This window comes from Gopherus flavomarginatus, chromosome 1 (assembly GCF_025201925.1).
Source record: "Gopherus flavomarginatus isolate rGopFla2 chromosome 1, rGopFla2.mat.asm, whole genome shotgun sequence".
NCBI lineage: Eukaryota > Metazoa > Chordata > Testudines > Testudinidae > Gopherus > Gopherus flavomarginatus.
The window spans coordinates 344,053,477-344,074,606 of NC_066617.1; the positions used below are offsets into that span (position 1 = coordinate 344,053,477).

General features: G+C 44.2%; 1 protein-coding gene across 1 annotated transcript in view; it reads left to right on the top strand.

Moving 5' to 3' along the window:
• The first annotated feature begins 5,571 nt into the window (after positions 1-5,571).
• The window catches only part of MAML2 (mastermind like transcriptional coactivator 2), a 278,614-nt gene continuing 263,055 nt past the window's right edge, over positions 5,572-21,130 (top strand). Inside the window, exon 1 of the mRNA XM_050940453.1 lies at positions 5,572-5,997. Coding sequence (XP_050796410.1) covers positions 5,572-5,997 — 426 coding nt within the window. The remainder of the gene's footprint in view (positions 5,998-21,130) is intronic.

The window sequence follows — 21,130 nt, forward strand, 5'->3', positions numbered from 1 at the left end:
CCAAAAGACTACATTAATGTAATGGTAACAAAATTTAAACATGTTCTGTTAAGTAATATTAATTTGCATATATTGAGAATATGTATTTTAAATCCTATTAACCATCTGACTATGCAGTGTGTGCAATGTGGGAGAGTTAACATTAATAAGAGATGCTTAACTTTTTCATTTCTTAAAATGTTTGCATTTAAATTTGTGACCTAAATTTTGCATTAATATTGGTTTTTGCATTTAATTTCCTTGTTATTCAAGAAAATAAAGTAGTGTCTGTACTTAATTGTTATGGCAGGAGTCACCAGATGGGGCTGTCTCACACAGTCATCTTACAAATTACAGTAACTCCTCACTTAATGTAGTTGTGTTCCTGAAAAATGCAACTTTAAGGGCTGGTCCACACTATGGGGGGGAAATCAATCTTAGATACGCAACTTCAGCTATGTGAATAACGTAGCTGAAGTTGAATATCTAAGATCGGATTACTCACCTGTCCACACTGCGTGGGATCGATGTCAGCGGCTCTCCCTGTCGATTCCGGACTTCCGTTGGGGTTGATGGAGTTCTGGAATCGATATAAGCGCGCTCGGGGATCGATATATCGCGTCTAGATTAGACATGATATATCGATCCCCGAGCAATCGATTTTAACCCGCCGATACGGCGGGTAGTCTGGACGTAGCCCAAGTGAAACAATGTTAAACTAATCCAATTTTCCCATAAGATTTAATGTAAATGCCAGGGGTTAGGTTCCAAGGTTTTTTGGGGCCAGACTGTACAGTACTGTACTGTGGTTGGGAAGTGCCCCTGGCTTACCCCACACAGCACAGCCCACTGCAGGCAAGGGCATTAGGAAGCACCTTCTCAGCAGCAGTGGCAGCTTCCCAGGAGAAGAACAGGCACTGACATTTTCCGGGGGATGCTCCAGGCCTGTCTCTTCCCGTCCCTGCTTCATTCCAGGTCCACCTCTTCCCACCCTCACTTCACCCCTCTCTGGGGCACACCACATCCCCCCTACTCTCTCTTCCTCCCAGTGCTTCGTGCTTAGGACTTTCTGAGAGGGAGGATGAGGAGTGGAGATGCGGTGCTCCCCTGCTTTTTCCCTTCTCTCCCAGAAAGTCCTAAGCGTCTCCAAACAGCTGTTTGGCAGTGGGAGAAGCACTCGGAGGGAGAGAGAGGAGATGGAGAAGAAGAACTTGTGCAATGCTCCCTTGTAAAGTCACTGCTCTTCCACAAAATCCTACAAGCAGTGGACAGAGCAGGCAGTCAAGCGACGTTATAAGGGAGCATTGCACAACTTTAAACAAGCATGTTCCCCAATTGAGCAGCGACATAACTCTGAAACAATGTTAAGCAGGAGGACATTAAATGAGGAGATACTGTATTTTCTTAATATGAGCACCTTTGAATCTTTAAAGAAGTTCTGTGTTAGTTTTGTGATGCAAATTATTTTGGGAGGAGTTGCTGCAAGCAGAACAGCACGTGTTCTCTGCCTCAGTCTCTCTAACTGGGGTCAGCTCTTGGAGCAGAATAGCTTCTTGGGAACTGGGCATTAGTGTTTGTGCTGAAATTTGTGAAAGAGGGGACTGCGTAGGTGCTGTTGGTGATCACCTCCTTTCAAAGACTGGTGTATATAGTGTCGGTAAATTCCTAGATTTTTAAGGCCAGAATGGACAATGAGCATCTGGTGTGAGAAAGTAAATTTCTAGCATATCAGAAGGCAATTACATGTATTCCCATATTTAACTTAGCTAGTTTATTTTTATTTGAATAAATAAAGGCCTTCAGCTCTAACCTTCTTTTAGTCATTCTGGATAAACAGTGTGGGTGCATTGGATAAATACATGTAAATATGGTAAATATCTTGCAGACAGTAAACATGTTCTATTAATTTGAATTACTGATTACATCTTGTTGATTTAAAAAAAAAAAAGAAATGTACATTTATAATTTGAGTCCAGAGGTCAGAACCAAAGAGCTTAAGAAAATATATGATGTAGCAAATGTTAGAATGATCATGTTTTCTTTTTACTTCTCTTAAACTGATAGGATACCACACCTTGTTGTTCATTTCATTAACCTAGATGTTTTATATATATTCAGTGTTACTCCAGGCAATAAATTAATGTGATCTAAAATTGAGAATTTGATATTTGTGAAATAATTTGTACACAGGACTAACTCTTAAGGACTCTCTCTGCTGGGTTTTTATTAGATTTTTAAAAGCAGCAAAGAATCCTGTGGCACCTTATAGACTAACAGACGTTTTGGAGCATGAGCTTTCGTGGGTGAATACTCACTTCATCAGATGCATGATACTTGACTATTAGATTTTTATATCTCAGAAATTAGTTTTATATTTAAGAGGTCTGTTTTGCAATGTATGCAAAATGTAAGCACATGACCCTCGTCCATAATAAGGGCATTGTAGTTGTGCACAAAAAAAAATGGACACAGGATGAACATAGCACTCCTTGACCTTGTTAAGTTAAACAATCCCACAAAGGCTACCAAATGTGTTCAAACAGTATAAATGGGAGTCAAAGGGTTTGCAAATTGCAGTAATTTTAATTAGAGACAAGAAGCATCACTGAAAAACTAATTGCTGAAATGGCTCAAAATTCAAGGCCCCAATTCAGTAAAGCACTTTAACAGATGATTACTTTAAGCATATTCTTCAGTCCCATTGCAGTCAATGCAACTCTTAAGCAATTTAGATTTTTCAAAATGTTTGCTTTAGGCATATGAATGCTATTTTCTTTTAAATATATCAAATAAATACCAATAAATTCTTCCACATTCATTCAACCATTCAGGGCTAAACAAAAATCCCCTCTCCACTTTAGCCACACTTCCCTCTTCTCAACTCAGCTCCTACAAATGCCTGCGATGCCAGACAGGGCTTGCAGCATGCCTTAAAATCAAAGAACTGGGTTCTGTTAGATCAAAAAGAACAGGACAGTGAGATTTGGCCCTGCATGTTGACTGTGCTGTGGGACCAGTCTGGCAGTTCTCTCAGACACAACAACCACTGAGAACCCCCTATGAGTGGTTATTTAAATGTGCAGTTTCTTGGATCACAGTGAAATAAGCATGGCTGGGTTTACTTGCATATATATGTATGTTATATGAATGTATGTTTTAGGTGATTTTTAGAATCCTTTTGCTTCATTATTTCTAAATTTAAGTAAAAAATTATTTTTGTGTGTGTGGAAAGTGCTTAGCACCTGAAAATGAAGGGTCATAAATGAGAGTACATTTTCACCTTTAATCAAGCATCTCTAGTGTGTCACTATAACACATCCACATTATTACTATTCGAGTCCTACCAAATGAGAAGAGGGGGCATTGTGCTAGGTACTGTACAATCACAATCATGAGAAGCAGTGCCTTCCCCAAAGATCCTATAGCCTAAATGGAGAAGGCAGACAAAAGAAGTATCACTGTGTTCATTTTACAGAGGGGAACTGAAACACAGAGATTAGAGCCCCGATCATTAAAGATATTTAGGTGCCTAACTCCTGTTTATTTGAATGGGAGTTAGGCATGTAAAGACCTAGGCCTCCATGAGTTGCCCAAGCACACACAGAAAGTCTGTGTCAGAGCTGGGATCTGAACTCCCAACTCCTAGCCTTGACCACAAAGATCCTTGGTCTGCTCAGATACCTACACACAGCATTGTACAAGAATGACTACTTTTGTTTTTCCACTTATACTGCAGAGAAATGCAGCTGCTAAGAGAGTTCATAGCTGTGATGTATCTGTGACACTCCTAGTAACTGCACAAAGGGCTTGATGCTGGGGCAGGAGGGTAAGCAGGGTGCCTTAATATAATTAGTGGATGATTAGGCAATTCGAAGATATATATACACAGAAGGAGGGAAATGCATTCCCTAGGAATAAGGGAAATTATTGGACCTTCAGAGCGAGGGAAGAGGTAGCATATAAACCTGGGGATGGAAAAGGGGATTTCCTTGGCTTCCATCCATGCAAATAAACCACTGGGATCATAGTTCATAAATTGCTTCTCTCTTCATTCGTCTCCTTTGCCGCTTGGAGGCTTCGCGTTTGTCTTTTGCTTCTCTGCGGCTATTACTTCTTCCTGCAGTGACACCGTCCTTCCACTAGGGCTTCCCAAGACGCTTTCTCCTCCGCCGCCGCTCTGCCTTATCCGAGCACAATGAAAGCCTGTGTGTACCCGTAACCCCCGTGCAGTAAGCCAGGATCAGCAAAGCAGCTAACAACAGACAAGAAAGAGAAAGGGATATTACAAGGTACTTTTCATTTATCAAGCGGGGGAATCCAACAGAGTCATCGCTGAGAATTGCACCACAAGCACCTAGACCCACTGTTTGGGGGATGGAATATGCAAAAACACAAAGGAAAATCAGTGGACTACTCTGGGTGCGAAATGCTGGAAGTTTGTAAGTTTCACTATCATTTGTAATTGCTCTGAAGAGCGATATGTCTCTGTGTGTGTGTGTGTTTTCTCGTGCTTTTCTTGATTATTGTACTCGGAACGGACATATCGGGGGGAGTGAGAAGTGGGGTATCAGGGAAAATATGCTAAAGGTGATACTTGCCTACGTTCTTAGTTTGCTTGTATTGCTTGGGGTGACGGGGGTGGCTATAAACACTTAACAGTGGCTGGATTAATAGAAAGCAAAGCATGGTCTGAAAGTCCAGTTACTGACATTGTTACCAACTGGGGATCCATCTCTTTTATTTTTAGAGGAGCTACAATATTAGCAGCAGACAGTTGGAGACAGTAATAAAACAAGAAGACTGGAGAGCAAAGAGAGAGAGACGAGAAAACACAAAGACTTAACTCATCTGAACCTCCTCCTCCCGCCCCTTTAGCTGCACGTTCACTGAAGGCTTATAAAAAAAATCCTCTCGACCAAATTAAACCAAACCAAAACAAGGGGAAGGCTTTGAGTTCCTGCGCCCCATCACTGCAATTTTCTTCCTCTGGAGAAATTTCCCCTTAAAGAGTCGCTCCCTCCTCCCCAACATTAAATAAATAAAGCCGCCGAGTTTCACTCATTTGGGAGGGAGAGTCCCTCCATCTGGGGGACTGGTTCTTTTTTTAAGGCAGTGGCTTGGTGGTTTGATTTGTTTTTATTATTATTCCCCTTTAGAAAGGTCTCACCCCCCAGCCCCCCCTGGATTTTTGCTGTGTTCACCCATGAGCCCTTCGCCCTCCCCCTTGTTCTAATTTGTGTTTATCTCCCTCCTTCAAATGGTTCTCCGCAGTCTTGGGACGCAACCCGCCCATCATCTCTAATTCTATGTTGGCAAATACCTAGCGATCGCGGGTCAGTCCCATCCCGCCCCCACCCCAGCTCTGGAAAACTCCTCCAGAGAGGTCAAGCCCGATTGCTAAGGGGTGGGGGTGGGGGAGACTGATCGGGATTTGGGGACTGCCTGGCCCGGACCCCCTTCTCCCCCCTAGCCAGCCCATCCCTCCCTCCCCGTCCCCATCCATGTGGCAGTGAGACCAGAGCTCAGCGTTGTCAGGGGCAGCATCGCAGGCGCTACCCAGTCGCAGCAGCGAGCAGCAGCGTGGCCGGCAGGATGGGGGACACGGCTCCCCCCCAGGCCCCGGATCTCGGGGCCGGGCTCCTGGGAGGGGGCGCGGTGGCCCCCCGGGTGCACAGCGCCATCGTGGAGCGGCTGCGAGCCCGCATCGCCGTCTGCCGCCAGCACCACCAGAGCTGCGAGGGACGCTACGAGCGGGGCCGGGCGGAGAGCTCGGACCGCGAGCGGGAGAGCACCCTGCAGCTGCTGAACCTGGTGCAGCACGGCCAGGGGGCCAGGAAGAGCGGCAAGCACAGCAAGGGGGCAGGCAGCGCCGGCCCAGCTCCCCCTGCCGCGCCGCCGGACTATCACCCGCAGCTGCTCAGCAACGGGGCTGCTGGGGGCAGAAGTGGGATCAACGGGGAGCAGCAGCAGCCGGGCTCAGCGGCCGACGGGGGGCAGAGGAACTCAGCCCTCATTGCGGTAAGTCAGACCCCGTCTCCTTCCAGCTCACAGCGCCGCCTGCAGGTGGTGCGCCCGTGGGTGAGCACCTGGTGCCAGTGGGGCAGGGGCAGAGGCACAGGTACCCTACGGTCAGTGTGGGGTGTGTGCACATGGGGTGCCACAGATGCAGAGTGAGTGAGCATCAGGCGCCACTGGTGTCAGGAGTTTGATACTTGGAGCCACAAGTATGAGGCACTGAGTGCCACTGCTGTTGGATGTTGGGGACTAGGTGCAGTTGGTATGGGACATTGGATACTGGGTGTCTCTGATATAGGACACTGGGTGCCACCAATATGGATGGGAGTACTGAGTGCCACTGGTGTGGGGCATGAGTACTGGGTGCTATCAATGTAGAATGCATGGATACTGAGGGCCATTGGCACAGGTGTGTGAGCATCAGGTGCTGTCAGCCCAGGGGCCATAGGATCTGGTGCTATTACTGTGGACAGTGTGAATAAATGGGGCATGAGCATGGGATGCCATCCGTGCAGGGTGCCTGGGCAGCAGATGCTACTAGCGCACTTGTGTGATGTGCGGGAACCTGCTGTCTTCTGTGTTTACTGGCATATATACAAAATGACATGTCTGTCAGTGGCGAAGGCAAGGAAAGCCTCCAGCACACCCATCACAACTTCTTGTTTCCTGCAAAGGAACTTTATTTGCCACTACGATGATGTATGTTTCTGATATCCCCAGCGTGCTGTGTGTACTGTGCATCTATCCCCCACCATTCATGATGGCCTTAAAAATACACCAGCCCAGACACATTTATTCACCCACAATTTAGTTTTATGATTAAGAGGGGAGGGGGGAATCTGGCAATGGGTGAATGAGCAAATAGGATCTTCCAAAGCTGATGTGTATGTAATATATATAAATCAATATCTGTAAAAAAACCAAGCCAGCTAAATCTCCCCCATACGTACATGTCTCCATTTCAGTTCAATTGAATGAGGCTTTGTTGGCATGACAAGCTATACAAGTCTTTCTAAAGTGTAAAAATACAGTGTAAAATATTACTGTCTAGATAGAGTTCTGTATACATGGGTATAGCTACATTTTAACCTTCTTCTGAAGCCACTCTTGGAAACAGGATGCCATACTAGTTGGATCATCGCTTTGTTCCAGTCTGGTAATTCTTATGTTTTTACACATGCTGGCACGCATACGTCTTGATCCTGCACTCACTGAAATTAGTAGCAAAACCCCCATTGACTTCACGGCTGCAGGATCAGGCCTGTAGACCTCAGTCCTGCAAACACTTGCACATGTTCTTAACTTTACACAGATAAATAGTCTCTGACATGGGCAAAGTTAAGCAAGTCTTTGCAGGATTGTGGCGATAGGCAGTATCTAGATTGATTTATTAATCTTTTGGATTTTTGAACGATTGTAATCAGTTTATATGTATGCATTTGACCCAAATTAGTATGTGACTTTGCCCTCCAAACTAGATGACTTGTCATAATTCCACACACAGAAAATAACTCTGGTGTCATTATATGTCTGCTCTCTGATGTCTCTTTAACTTCCATCTGAGGCCAGCTCTAAGAAAAATACATAATCAGTAAATGGTTAAAACAAAATTTAAAAGGTTAAAATGAATATTTACCGAGTTAGAGGACAAAAGCAACATTAAAAATATTCCTAGTGGATTAAATGATCCCTGGTGTATTTTAACATATTGTCCAAGGCTTCAGACAATCGCAAGAACGATTTTAATTCTGGGCAATAATTTGTTGCTATTGCTTTTGCACCCAGTGACCCAGTCAATATTTATACAGTGTGCAGATCGTCAGTAAAAAAATGTGTGTGTGTGTGTGTGTGTGTGTGTAGGTTAGCTTTAAATTTGGAAGATCAGCAAACACTTAAATATGATGAATTCTTAACATTATATAAGATTGTGTAGCTAAACAACTGCTTCTCAGACTTGGTGTTTAAAGTACGAACTTGACCCAGAAAGGGTTTATTTGCTGTTATCACAGGACACATTTTATGGAGCAAAGTTGCAAGAGTTTTACAGATAATGCCACTTTGTAAATGGCATGATGAATAGGCATGTTGAGTTTTTTAAATTGGAAAGTGTAGGCCTGAGTCTTTTGGATACAAAAGAGGGAAGTCTCACTACTCTTTTTATGAGGGGTCTGCCTTGCTCTTGGAGCATGTACTATGCTGCTTTTCCTCTCTACCAGGACTCCAGAAAAACACACAAAGAATGACAGTGATGGCTGTTATTTGAATGACTGAAAATAGCTTCATACACACACACACACGCACACACACACACACGTGTGCGCCTTTTTAATACTTAATTTATTCTAAAATGGGACCGGCGTTGTTGTTTCTCTCATGTTACACTGGTATTCGCTACAATCTGTGGATCTAAATTTGGGGCCACATTATTCGGCATCGTACTGAGGGTGATGATGTAAGCATGAATCTGATAACATTGTGTCCAAAGGGAGTTAGACACTGAGACCAGATCCAGTGTTCAGATTAAATCTCTGTATTTCCCATCACAGCCAAGTAAGCCATTATCTTATTTTTTCAGTGAGTGTTAATTAAATGCTTTGCATTCATCTTTAAAATGATAAAAGGCTTTTGTCTAATTATGTACTTTCCAAAAAGCGTCACTTTCTAATTTCAGTGAGCAGGCCGGTGTGGTTTTTAACTAGTGGTGACGATTATTATCAGATAACTGGAGGCAGCTGTTTGAAAGTGCTACGGATACAAACAAAACAAGTCTCAAGAAAATACTTTGATTTTCTTCTTTTGAGCGAAGAAGGCTTTGCCCTTGTTCGTGGAACAGTGTTAAAGGTTGTCTGCCTGCTTTGTGCTGTAAAATGCTGTACTTAGCTTCGATTTCTTATGCCCTCAGATCAGCTCAAAGTTAACTACAGGATGGAGCTAAATTTGTGTGCTTCTGAGAAGAAATTTGAAATAGTCACACTAGTTTTTGTATAGCTGCATTTTGAGGGTTTTTTAGATCTGACTAATGCAGTGGATGACTTCCTTGATATGTTTGAATACCCAAACCAAATTGTGACTCCGAAGAAGTGCTAGCTCATGAAGCCTCATTGGTGTAGTGGTATCACTGTACATTACTAATTTTCCTACTTTGTGTTGGACACTATACACAGACATTCTTTCCCGTTCATTTTCTTCTTTGGGAGGACTAGCTAATTAAGGAATACAGAAAATCACCAGTTCTAAATCATTGTTATGCATCATAGAAGTGGGTGTTCTCCTTACCAATTGTCCCTTAGAACATTACCTGAGGTATTCAAAACCCCCTGACAGGGTATGGGGATGTAAAATTCAAGTAGTCAAATATCACATAGCAAGTAGAGGAGAACCTCAGAGTCATGCTTGCTTCAGGAATGGAGGTTGTTTATAACTGTGAAATGTTTGTAACTCTGAACAAAATGTTATGGTTGTTCTTTCAAAAGTTTACAGCTGAACATTAACTTAATACAACTTTGAAACTTTAGTATGTAGAAGAAAAAGGATACTTTCCCTTTATTTTTGTAATAGTTTACATTTAACACAGTACTGTATTATATTCGGTTTTTTGTTTTGGTCTCTGCTGCTGCCTGATTGTGCATTTCCGGTTCCAAATGAGGTGTGTGGTTGACTGGTCAGTTTGTAACTCTGGTATTTGTAACTCTGAGGTTCTACTGTAGTGTACCGAATTACTCTATTCAATTCTTGTGCTCTCAAAATACAGGAGGAAATTATGAGCCAGAGAATAAGGCCATGTATACACTAGCACAGGGGTCGGCAACCTTTCAGAAGTGGTGTGCCAAGTCTTCATTTTATTCCCTCCGATTTAAGATTTCACGTGCCAGTAATACATTTTAACGTTTTTAGAAGGTCTCTTTCTAAAAGTCTAAAATAACTAAGCTGTTGTTGTTTGTAAAGTAAATAAGGTTTTAAAAATGTTTAAGAAGCTTCATTTAAAATTAAATTAAAATTTAGAGCCCACCGGACCGGGGGCCAGGACCCAGGCAGTGTGAGTGCTGCTGAAAATCAGCTCACGTGCCGCCTTTGGCACCTGTGCCATAGGTTGCCTACCCCTGCACTAGCACGTAGGTTGGCAAAATTTTTGTCACTCAGGGATGTGAAAAAAATACCCCCTGAGTGACATAAGTTTTGCCGGCATAAGAGCTTGTGTGCACAGAACTGTCAGTGGGTGACACTCTCCCACTGACATAGCTACTGCTGGTTATTGAGCTGGTTTTATTATGTCAATGGGAGAGCTGTGCTGCTATAAGCTTGTAACTGTAGACATGGCCTAAGGGGGCCCTTCATGGGTTCCAGCCATATCATGGCTGGGGAGAACAAGCCCGGCTCCCCACTAGTCATTCAGAGTGTGCTCACTGTTTGAAAGAGTGAGGTCCTGTTAGGATTGCCAACTTCCTAATTGCACAAAGCTGAACACCCTTGCCCTGCTCCCTGCCCTGCCTCTTCCCCACTCCTTCCCCAAGGCCTTGCCCCCCACTAACTCCATCCCCCCCTCCCTCCATCACTTGCTCTCCCTCACCCTCACTCACTTTCACTGGGCTGGGGCAGAGGGCTGTGGTGTGGGAGGGGGTGCGGGCTATGGCTGGGAGGTGTGGGCTCTGGGGTTGGTCTGGGGATAAGGGGTTTGGGGTGCAGAAAGGGCTGTGGGATGCTCCAGGAGGGAGTTTGGGTGCAGGAGGGGCTTCAGGACTGGGACAGGGAGTTGGGGTGTGGGAGTGGGTGTGGGCTCTGGGAGGGAGCTAGGGTGCAGGAGGGGGTTTGGGAAGCGGACTCTGGCTGGGCAGCAGTTACCTAAGGTGGCTCTCAGAAGCATCTTGCATGTTCAGCTCCTAGGCGGAGGGGTCAGGGGGCTCTGCATATTATCCACATCTGCAAGTGCTCCCCCACAGCTCCCACTGAACATGGTTCTCGGCTGGCGCTCAGGGCGGGGGCAGCACACAGAGCCTCTCTGGCTGTCCCTGGGCCTAGGAGCTAGACATGGCGGCCACTTCTGGGAGCCACGCAAAGCCAGGACAGGCAGGAAGCCTGCCTTAGCCTTGCTGTGCCACAGACCGGACTTTTAATGGCCTGATCAGCAGTGCTGACCAGAGCCCCCAGGGTCCCTTTACAACCAGGCAAGCCTAGGTCTTGGTCCTCTGACCCCTCTTCCCCACACATCAGAAAGTGATGAGTTATGCTGGTAAACTCTCTCCTCACATTCTCCAAGGGCAGCAGAGCTACTGCTCTGGGGTGCATTCCCATGATCTCGCAAAGGAGCTATAGCTAAGGTGTTATCTGCCCAGAGGATTTTTTGCACTGATTCAACCCCCTAACGTGGACACATTGCATCTATATGAACTGTGAAGTTGTACTGGTGCAAATCACAGGGGTTTTGCAAGGGTACACTTACCCTGGTGTAATTACCCTCATTGTAGACAAGGCCCTGAGATGGACATAACAACTTCTGGGGACTCAGGCTACAGCATAGCCCTTCTGCTTGCATGAGCCAGGATCGAGGCTTATGGTTTATCTGTTGAAGAATGCTGGATCATTACATTTATTACTCCTGGGGGAATTCTGCACCAAAAATTAAAAATTCTGTCCAGAATATTTGAAAATTCTGCAAATTTCTGCATATTTTATTTCTCAAAATAATACAATATAATCATGACAGTTTCAATTATTTAGGTAAATTATTTCAAAATATGTGTCAGCAAGTACGTCTGTAACAATATGGACAACAGCAACAATGAAAGATTCAGGGAATTTTTTTTGACAGATAGATTCCTAACTAGACATATTAATACAGAACGTTGAGTTATTAATTTAAACTACAATACAGGAACGTATTTCCTGCACTCCCCAGAAAAAGTGAAAAGGCTGGGGGAAGTCAGGCATAATGGAGGAGCTGAGGGAGAGGGAGGTAAGCCTGAGAGTGAACCTGGAGGATTGCTGGGTATGGGCGGGAGAAGTATGGAACAGTTTTTTTTTGTGAGGGGGAAGTATAGTTAGGGAGTTCGGGAGCCTCCCCCATGCAGATCCTGGTTGACCCCCTAGCCTCTCCCATTCAGTCAGGCATATCTGCCCTTGTGTGTCCCTGCACCCCCCATCCCCATGTGGCCCTGCAGCCCCCTTCCCCATCCCCATGTGTTCCTAACGTCCTATCCTCTGTTCTCATGTGGCCCTGCAGCCCCCATCGCCTGTCCCCATGTGGCCCTGCAGCCCATTTCACCTCCAATTCAGCCCCTGGTTCAGTGCTGTCACCCCACTAGCTCATGAGCCCACACCCCAGTCTTTTCCCCCCACTAGCCCTTCTGAACCCCCGTCTGTGACACCCCCCCAAACAGCCCCATGTGTCCCACTCTGTCCGTCCGGTGCCACCTCACCTGGCCTCACTGCAAGGAATGCAGCCTCTCTGGCCTGCCTGCCATCTCTTCTGGTGCCACAGCAGCCTCTGTTGGGTGAAAGGTATAACATCTCTCCAGCATCTCTCCAGCAAAATCCGTATTCTTCCGAGAAAAAAAATCAGCGGGGGACATGAATTCTGCACATGCGCAGTGCCACAGAATTCCCCCAGAAGTAATTTGTTTTACAGACCCTAGTAGAAGTTGTTACAAATCCTGGTGTTGTCCAAGTCAGTGGCAAAACTCCCCTTGACTTCAGTGGGAGCAGGAGCTGGTCCTTGGTGAAGAAAGATGGATTGAATCCACATGCTTTAGGCCAGGTTTTCATATATACAGCAAAGGTATGTCTACACTTCAGTGTAAGCCCTGGGTTCAAACTCAGGCTCAAGCCAAACCCCATTTCTGTCTACCCACAAATAACCCAGAGATTGTATCCAGGGTCCCAGTATCCCATGAGGGTGGAGGGTCCAAGCCTGAGTCAAGCTGGGACCCAGGGTTCAAGCCCAAGTACTCTGTAGTGTAGATACAGTCCTACTGGAAAATGTGCTTTGGGAGTCCACCAAAAGTATCCCACAGTACCACAGACTGACTTTCTTTGTTCTCTGGACAGTCAAATTTGGTAGACAGTCAAATTTTCCCACACTGCACCACGAACAAAGGGCTGGAGTGCTAGGAAGTCTTGAATATGAGTGGTTGGACTCAGGCTGCATAATGCAGTGTAGATGCTGGAGACCCAAGCTGGGACCCAGGGTTCAACAGTTCCTAACCTGGGGGTACAGATGCGTATAGACCCTCAAGCCCTAGGTTAACAAACCTAGAGTTTGCTAACATCAAATTCTACTCCTGGGCTTATGTTGCAGTGTAGACATACCCTAGCAGGCTCCAGTGAAAGATTGGGTGTGGCCATATACAGTCCTTCACATTATTGAAAAGCTATCGTGTTTAGGGGTATCGGGTGGATGGCACACAAAAGTAAATATTTGACACCCCATGAAGTTTGAAATATTAATTTTTAGCTTGGAAGTGTAAAACAGTTCAGACGATTAGTACAACTGTGTTGGGTTTTTGATTTGATACTAATTGGTTTCCAGTTAGCAGTTTAAAACAAATATTTTTTCCCTAGTAAAGCATTTTTGCCAGCAATATTTTCTGATGGGCGAATAAAGACCAGACTTGTTGGCTGAACCCCTGTGACTGTGTCTGACTGAGTGACAAATTTCCTCTCTAGGAGAGTGTTAGGAGACCTTATTATGCTGTCTGTGTACAGCCATCTTTTCCTAAAGAACTGACCTTTTTTGGTTACTCTTCCCAGCGCAAACTGTAATAGTCAGACTGTTCTGGTTTTCATTACATATCTGTTACAGTTATGTGCCGGAGGCCTTTTTCCAGTGATCTGAACAGTAGATTTGTAATACCTAGAGACTCTGGAACTGTAGGTTCTAATCCTAACAGGGCTGATACATCTTTGTTTTTCCAGTGTAGATTGAGTACCTTGCACTGGGGCTTGTAGGGATTTCCTCTCAGAGGCATTACTATTCTCTTCGGGTTCTTATACTATGACCATCATGATGGTATCTGAACTTCTTGCCACAAGTGTGCTTAGTGATGTGACTGTCATTTGTGACATATGATTCTTTCCTACATTCACTCTTCCTCTCCGCTGGGGGAAAACTGCCTGTGGATTTTTTTATTGTTATTATTTTCTTTACTTTGGAAAGTGACTGGGTGGAAATGGCCTCTTGCGCCACATGTCTTCTCCCTGTGTGTGCCCTGTCTGGTTTGCAGCTCTGTAGAGCAGACATAGCTAGCAGAGGGGGCTGGATACTAGCCCTTCGAGTTCACTAAGTCCCAATCAGTCACACCTATGCAAACCTATGGACGGCAATGGGTTTGCACAGTGTCGCTGAGGGCTTAAGTGAAAGGCAGTAGGAGTGCACAGCTGAATTTGGCTTGTAGAACTTTTATTACGGGTGGTTATGCTGGACATCATGGAGAGACAATAAAAACAGAGCCCTCACCACGCCAATGCCAGTTTGAAAGTCACATTTCAGGGTAGATTCACACTTGAAATACTGAGGTTTGGTCTGCTCATTAAAGACCTTTTGGCACCTTCTGTAAGAGTAGGTGCTTCACCCTAGTATCCTCGGCCCCAGGTTTTCCCCTCTGACACCCCTGTGCCACTCGTGAATGAGAGTTGATTGCCAGTTTCCGCCCCCAGAAGTGGTTGCATTTCACTGAAGCCTGGTCTACACTAGAATTTTACACCAGTATGTCTCTGAGGGGTGTGAAAAATCCCCCCCCAAGAGACCTAAGAACGGCCAGACTGGGTCAGAACAAAGGTCCATCTAGCCCAGTATCCTGTCTTCTGACAGTGGCCAATGTCTGGTGCCCCAGAGGGAATGAACAGAACAGGTAATCATCAAGTGATCCATCTCCTGTCGCCCATTCCCAGCTTCTGGCGAACAGAGGCTAGGGAACCATCCCTGCCCATCCTGGCTAATAGCCATAGATGTAGCTATACCGACCCAACCTCCAGTGTAGACAACACTAGGCTGACAGAAGAATTCTTCCACTGACCTAGCTACCACCTCATGGGTAGGTGGATTAACGACACCAATGGGAGAATCACTCCTGTTGGCATAGGTAGTGTCCACACTGAAGCGTTACAGCTGTGTCACGGTAGCACTTTAAACATTGACAAGCCCTGATTCTGGATGTTTTAAAGCTTGTTAGGCTGCAGTGTGCTGCAGCTGGTAAGGGAAGTTTATGTATCTGAATCAGATAGAAATGCATCAGCTCGGATCACTTTGTGGGTAGAAAGGCTTTGAGTCACTGTTGAGAGCCCTTTGGCCTGCAGGGAACCATTGTTTAGATTGGATCTGGGCCCCTTTTGTCTTAATCTACTTTGGCTGTACAACCATTCTCTGAACCAAAATCTGGGGGAACCCTTGGGAGCCATATCAAGTGTATTTTTAATTAAATGTTGAGTAAGTTAACACTTGTTAAGTGTCTGCTAGTTGAGAAGCTTGGCCAGGCTTGTTCAGGTCTAGCTTCTCAGCCAAAGCACCTGCTTCCTTTGAAGCCTTTACACCACTGAGTAACTTTCATGGAATTCCCCTGCATTCTTCAGTAGTTTAACTTGCAGTTTTTACCTGCAGGGCTTCTGTAGCTATCAAGCAGCAAAACAAATTTCAAATACGACTTGTCCTGACAAATCATCCAAGCCAAAAGAATTGGTTAGTTAGCCTCCATTGGCCCTTACGCCGTATTTCACAGCATGGTTTACACATGTGCCGTTACTCATCTTCAGATCCCTGGTGTGTGCTACCTAAGCAGAGGAGAGTGGTAATGCTTCTGTTTCCTCTGTGCTGAGAAGTGTGACTCCAGCGAAAATGTAAATCTCTCTTTGGGGAAGTCTGAACTCTTGAAAGGGTGACTGTACTTCTGTGAGTCACATGAGCTGCTTCTCCAAAACCTTGACTTAACTTGGTATTATAATTTTTTTAACAACCTTAAGATTCCCCCCCAGCCCCAAAGGAAAGCTGTCTGCCTAAGTGCAAAAGAAGGTGTATGTGGTCTGAAGTTGTAGTAGAGTTTACAAATGATCAGGACAGGAAAAATTTGCTAGACACCAACTAGCCAGAAGACTAAACTAACTAGACAAAGTCCTAGATGAAAGTGGGATCCCCACTAGTTAAATGCACTAGAAGTATAGGATGGTTAAATAAGCCTCTGTTCAATAGTGTCGGTTTTTAACAGTAATTTCAGTAGAGCACATTAAATGTATACAGAACCCATGAATCTCTATCCATCCCCCAGCCTTGTGGCCTCTGTCAAGAGAAGAAGGAAATGAGATCTTGGATCTTCTGCCCCTCCTCTGTCGCCAAATCTTGGGTCCCACTCCCCAGTGGGTGCCTCTCATAGCTTTGCCAACAGCAGCAGGATGGAGCTGATATGATTCTTGACAGCACATTGCTTTCCAAAGAGATCAGATTAGGAGCAGTGAAATGACAGGGCTCTTACCCATTTTGCTCTGCTGCTGCCCAGAAGAGCTCTGAGCAGTGAATGAGGCATCTGTATTAGCTGCAGACTCAGAAAAAACAGATTGTACCGGTTGATATTTGGATCACTTTTACATCATAGCAACTACAAAGGCTGGATTTTATTGTAAATGAAAGCATACACTGGTGATTTATGTCCCCCCATTTGCCAGGGGAAGGCTTCCCATTTGCCACTGGACAGTTGGCATCGGGATAATTAATTAATAATCATTATTGTTATGTAAGTGCCAACACTATGCCAAGTACAAAATACTGACAGTTCCCCACCAAAGGTGATTGTAGAGGCTGAGCTGGGACTAGAAATCGCTTTGCCTGAGTCCCAATCTAGTGCTCTATTCACTAGACCATGCTGGTATAAATCAGATCAGTTCTTTTTGCATCAGTTTCCCAATCATGAGTTATCAACCCCAAACATTCAGCTGTCATGAGTCAGGCTCCCAAAAACCATGAGGTTGGTTTAAAAATCATGAGGTTTTTTTATATAACAAAATTTGGCTTCTTTTTACTTGCCCTCTGTTTTTCTGAACCATCATGGTGCCCTCAGGTCACATTTTCAAGCTTTTCTCTATAGCCACAAGGGTTATAAAGTTATTTTAAAAAACAACAACATGAAAGCTGTGAGTCTCGTATGATCACGTGACTCCAGGAGCTGAGGCTTTTTGTAAGGCGTCAAATATTGCAAGACTCACACTAAAATCTTAAGAGTTGACTTTAACTGTCCCTCCTTTTTAGAGAAGAGGGTGGCATTCTCATCTGAAAGCCTTTTACGTTATTATTGTTTATATTTGCATGTATTTTGTTTCATGTCTGTTGTCTTGCTGGCTGTTTTGCCTCTGATTATTGTCTTACTCAAACTGGCTGCCTCCGTGCAGTGATGCTGCTCAGCACTTGTGCTAATTAGTGACAGACAGTGGGAGTGGAATCACGAGCATAGCCAAGGCACCTGCTGTTCGGATAGGCAGCACAAGCACTGCCCGGCGGCAGCTGGCGGCAGTATGTTTTCACGACTATTCATGTTACCTGCCGTTAAACCTGTGATTCCACCCTGGTAGCATCATGGGCAGATTCATAGCTGCTGCCGCTGAGAACCACATTTTGAGAAATTCTCTGAAAAGGAAATAATTAACAATAAAAAAATAAAAATATAATTATTTCCGAAATACGTTTTTTTTCAAATCTACCAAAAGAACTTTGACAGCCTAATGGTTTGATTTCTGTTGAGTTCACCCGCTCTGATGCCTGTGCCCTTGGGTCATTTGACTTGCATCATTCTTGTAAGGTCTTCTCCTGAGCTTTGGATCCAAGTAGCAGCAGTATATCAAGGAAACTGGCATAGATGGGATATGGGCATGGAAGAGCTCGAACATGGAAATGTGCCATTAGAAAGTTCAGTGAGATTACTGGCAAAGTAATCTACCTGCTATGGAAACAAAAGAAACCCATGCACTTGCTGCAAATCAGAAACCTAACTGATGTTTGCAAGAAACCAGTAAGATACTGCACCAGCAAATAAACCATTACAGAGGGTTTGTACTATCTTCTCTCTGTTGTCACAAAACGCATTTATATGCTGCATGCCTTCATATGGTACCCCAGCCACTATTGTTATTGTAATGATTTTATTTATTAAAGTACTGGCTAGATGCCCCAACCAAATTTGAGGCCCTGTTGTGCCAGGCACTGTACAAATACCTAGTGAGAGACATTCCCTGCTCTGAAGTCTAAAAATTAGACAAGACAGACGTGTGTTTGGAGGAGAAACAGAAGCACAAAGGGGTGAAGTGCCTTGCTCATGGTCAGACAGTGGATCAATGGCGAAACTGGGAATAGTGCCTGGACTTCCTGACTCCCAGTCCAGGCCCCATTAATCATTTCTTTGCTTTGTGTGCCATGACCTGCAGGGAATGTAGGGAGAACTTTGCAAAAGCTTCAGAGTCAATTTTTAGTTTTGGTAACTAAATCGCCAGCGTAATGTTGAACAAAAGAGGTCATGTACTGCATTGCCATGCACTGCCGTCACTGGCCATAAGGGGATTATCCCATTATATGTGATCCTTTAGCTGTGTAAGGGGCAGGGATTCAGATCAAACTGATGTTTTGGTGGATGACATGCTAATCTCATTATAGGACACGGGCAAGGTATTCTGCATAATTTAAAAAATACCATTGCTTATAATCTCTTGGAGTTTCCAAGCGGAAATCTTTCCCAGTTTTGTTTTCTTCCATTGTTTGAACCCTGGTTTATTGTTATGGGGTTACTCATGACTGTTGAGTATCTAGCGCTGATGCTTTTGCTGTAAATTAGTGATTGCGTGGAAGCATGTTACAACAGTTATTTCTCATGGAGTTTACCTAGTGTACTAATAAAACATGCAGCTAGTAAACAATCTGCAGTAAGGAGATACTTGAGATATGCATTTATTGTCATTCCTGGCTGTGCGATGCTGTCTCATTCAGAATAAGCCTTGAAATTGGATTGTCTTGAACAGAAAGTTAATTGCATCGGTGGTTTCTTTCTTCAGAAATGTGACTGGAGGCAAACTCTGGCCAGAGCGGTAATGACTTATCAAGAGCCTGTAGTAAACAATGGGAGAATCCCTTTCTTATAGTCATGGTGACAGCGGTGTAAGGAAGCGGGCTTGCTGAACGCAGTGCACGCTGTCTGCTGAATAACGGTCACCATGTTACGCACATACTGTTGATTTCTGCAGGTCTCCAGAATATTAATTATTCAGCAGCAGTAGCCCTCCTTTGGAAAATCTCTTGGAGACAGGCCTTTTTTGTGCCAGCTGCGGAAGGATGCATGTCAGTTCTGATAAAGTTGTGTCTGATTGCTGCATACGGCATTGTGCAGTGTGCTCTTGGGGCCTGATCCAGCACTCATTGAAGTCAAAGAGTGTCTTTCCGTTCGCTTTAATGGGCTCTGGATGAGGACCTTTTCAGAGCAAACAAGATTGTGCTGCATATCAGCAGGGCCACAACTGCCTCCATTCCCACGGTTGTGTAGTACTGCAGCACAAAAGGGGAGGTAAATATAGGCTGGAAAAATTCTTTGATTAGACAGGCTGCGAAAGCAATACCTAGTGTAAGTGAATAAGGGGTTCATTCCAGCTCAGGTTCCCCTGTCCCTTGCATAGGGGTTGAGTGGATGCATGATAGGTCAAGTGGGGAGAATGCCTTTGAGAATTCAGGCCTTCACACTAAAGCGCTGAGCTGAACCCCAAACTGGGGAGTTTTCAGTAATTTTCCTGCTTATGATAATTTCTTTTCCCGCTTTCTTATTAGAATAATTAGCCCTGCAGGAAAAGACCTTGTTGACAGCAGCAGTTGTTTTCTGTGTAGCCAGTCCACCAGATTTCAGACATGTCACTGCAATGCCATTTGGCAAAAGTGCCATAAAGGTTGTTCAGTTTAGGCTTCTCACTTTTGAAAATCAGACAACATATTTACGAGCCCAACTATGGCTTTAGAAGGCTAATTTTAGGCACTTGCCTTTCTATTCTATTCTGTATAGTTTATTAGACTGCCTTCATCACTGTAGTATCTGAGCATCTGAGCTTTGAGGATCTTGACCCCAATTTTTAATTCACTAAGCAATCAGCAGCTCCCATTGCAATACTTCAGTGGGAGATGTTGGGGACACAGCACCTTACTAATCAGTCACCTATTTAGAATTTAGGACCCTCATTTTTCTGTCATTACCACTCTGTAATAGTTGCAAGAGGTGTTTCAGTGTAATAAATATTCTTGTAAGACCCAGGTCCCTAAGCCTCTGTCCTATTTGCTTGCAAGGAAAGGGGAGAGAGTACACAACTGCATAGGGATTGGCAGGTGTTTGAGGCTCAAGATAAAAAACTACTGCTAGAGAGATTTCCACAGGAATGTGGGTTTGATCTGGATCCCATTCAAGTCCATGGGAAAACTTCCATTAATTTTAATATATGTTAGTGTACAATCAGAGATGGTTGCAGAGAAGTGTATTGATTTCCATCCCATGAAAGGATTTGATTCTGTGGCATTCTGAGATAGATTTGTTTAGATTGCATGATCTTCAAGACAGGGGCAGTCAATCTCTATGGCCCTGATCATGCAAATACTTATGCATGTGCTTAACTTTATATGCCTGGGTAGTCGCATTGAAGTCAATAGGACTATTCTTGTGTAAAATGAAAATGTACATAAGTATTTGAGTTTGTTCAATACCTAACCCAGCAGGCCCCAGTCCTGACAGTGGCCTCTGTGCATTTTAATAAATAAGTAAGTAATAAGTAATAATAATATATTAATAAATAAGTAGCATCTTTATTGGTGTTTGACTTATTTTCTTAACACAGCCAATCACATACTTTTTCTCTTTTAAACTACTTTCTACTTTTACTGACAGTCCAATTGATCTTAACTTCATATCCATGCCTTCACTTTTCCTTCTGATTGTTTAACCCTCCAGTAGATTCCAGCAATTGACCTGGTGATCCATTTTCACAAGTTGAGTTCTTTCTTTAGTTTCTCCCTACTGACTTTGTATATTCACATAATCAGTCTGTATTATACTTTTTGGCCAGCTTTTGAGGAGAAAGAGGGTCATGGGTTTTTGGCCCTTAACTTCCGAGTAGAATATTAAATATAATCCTTATAATGATAGCA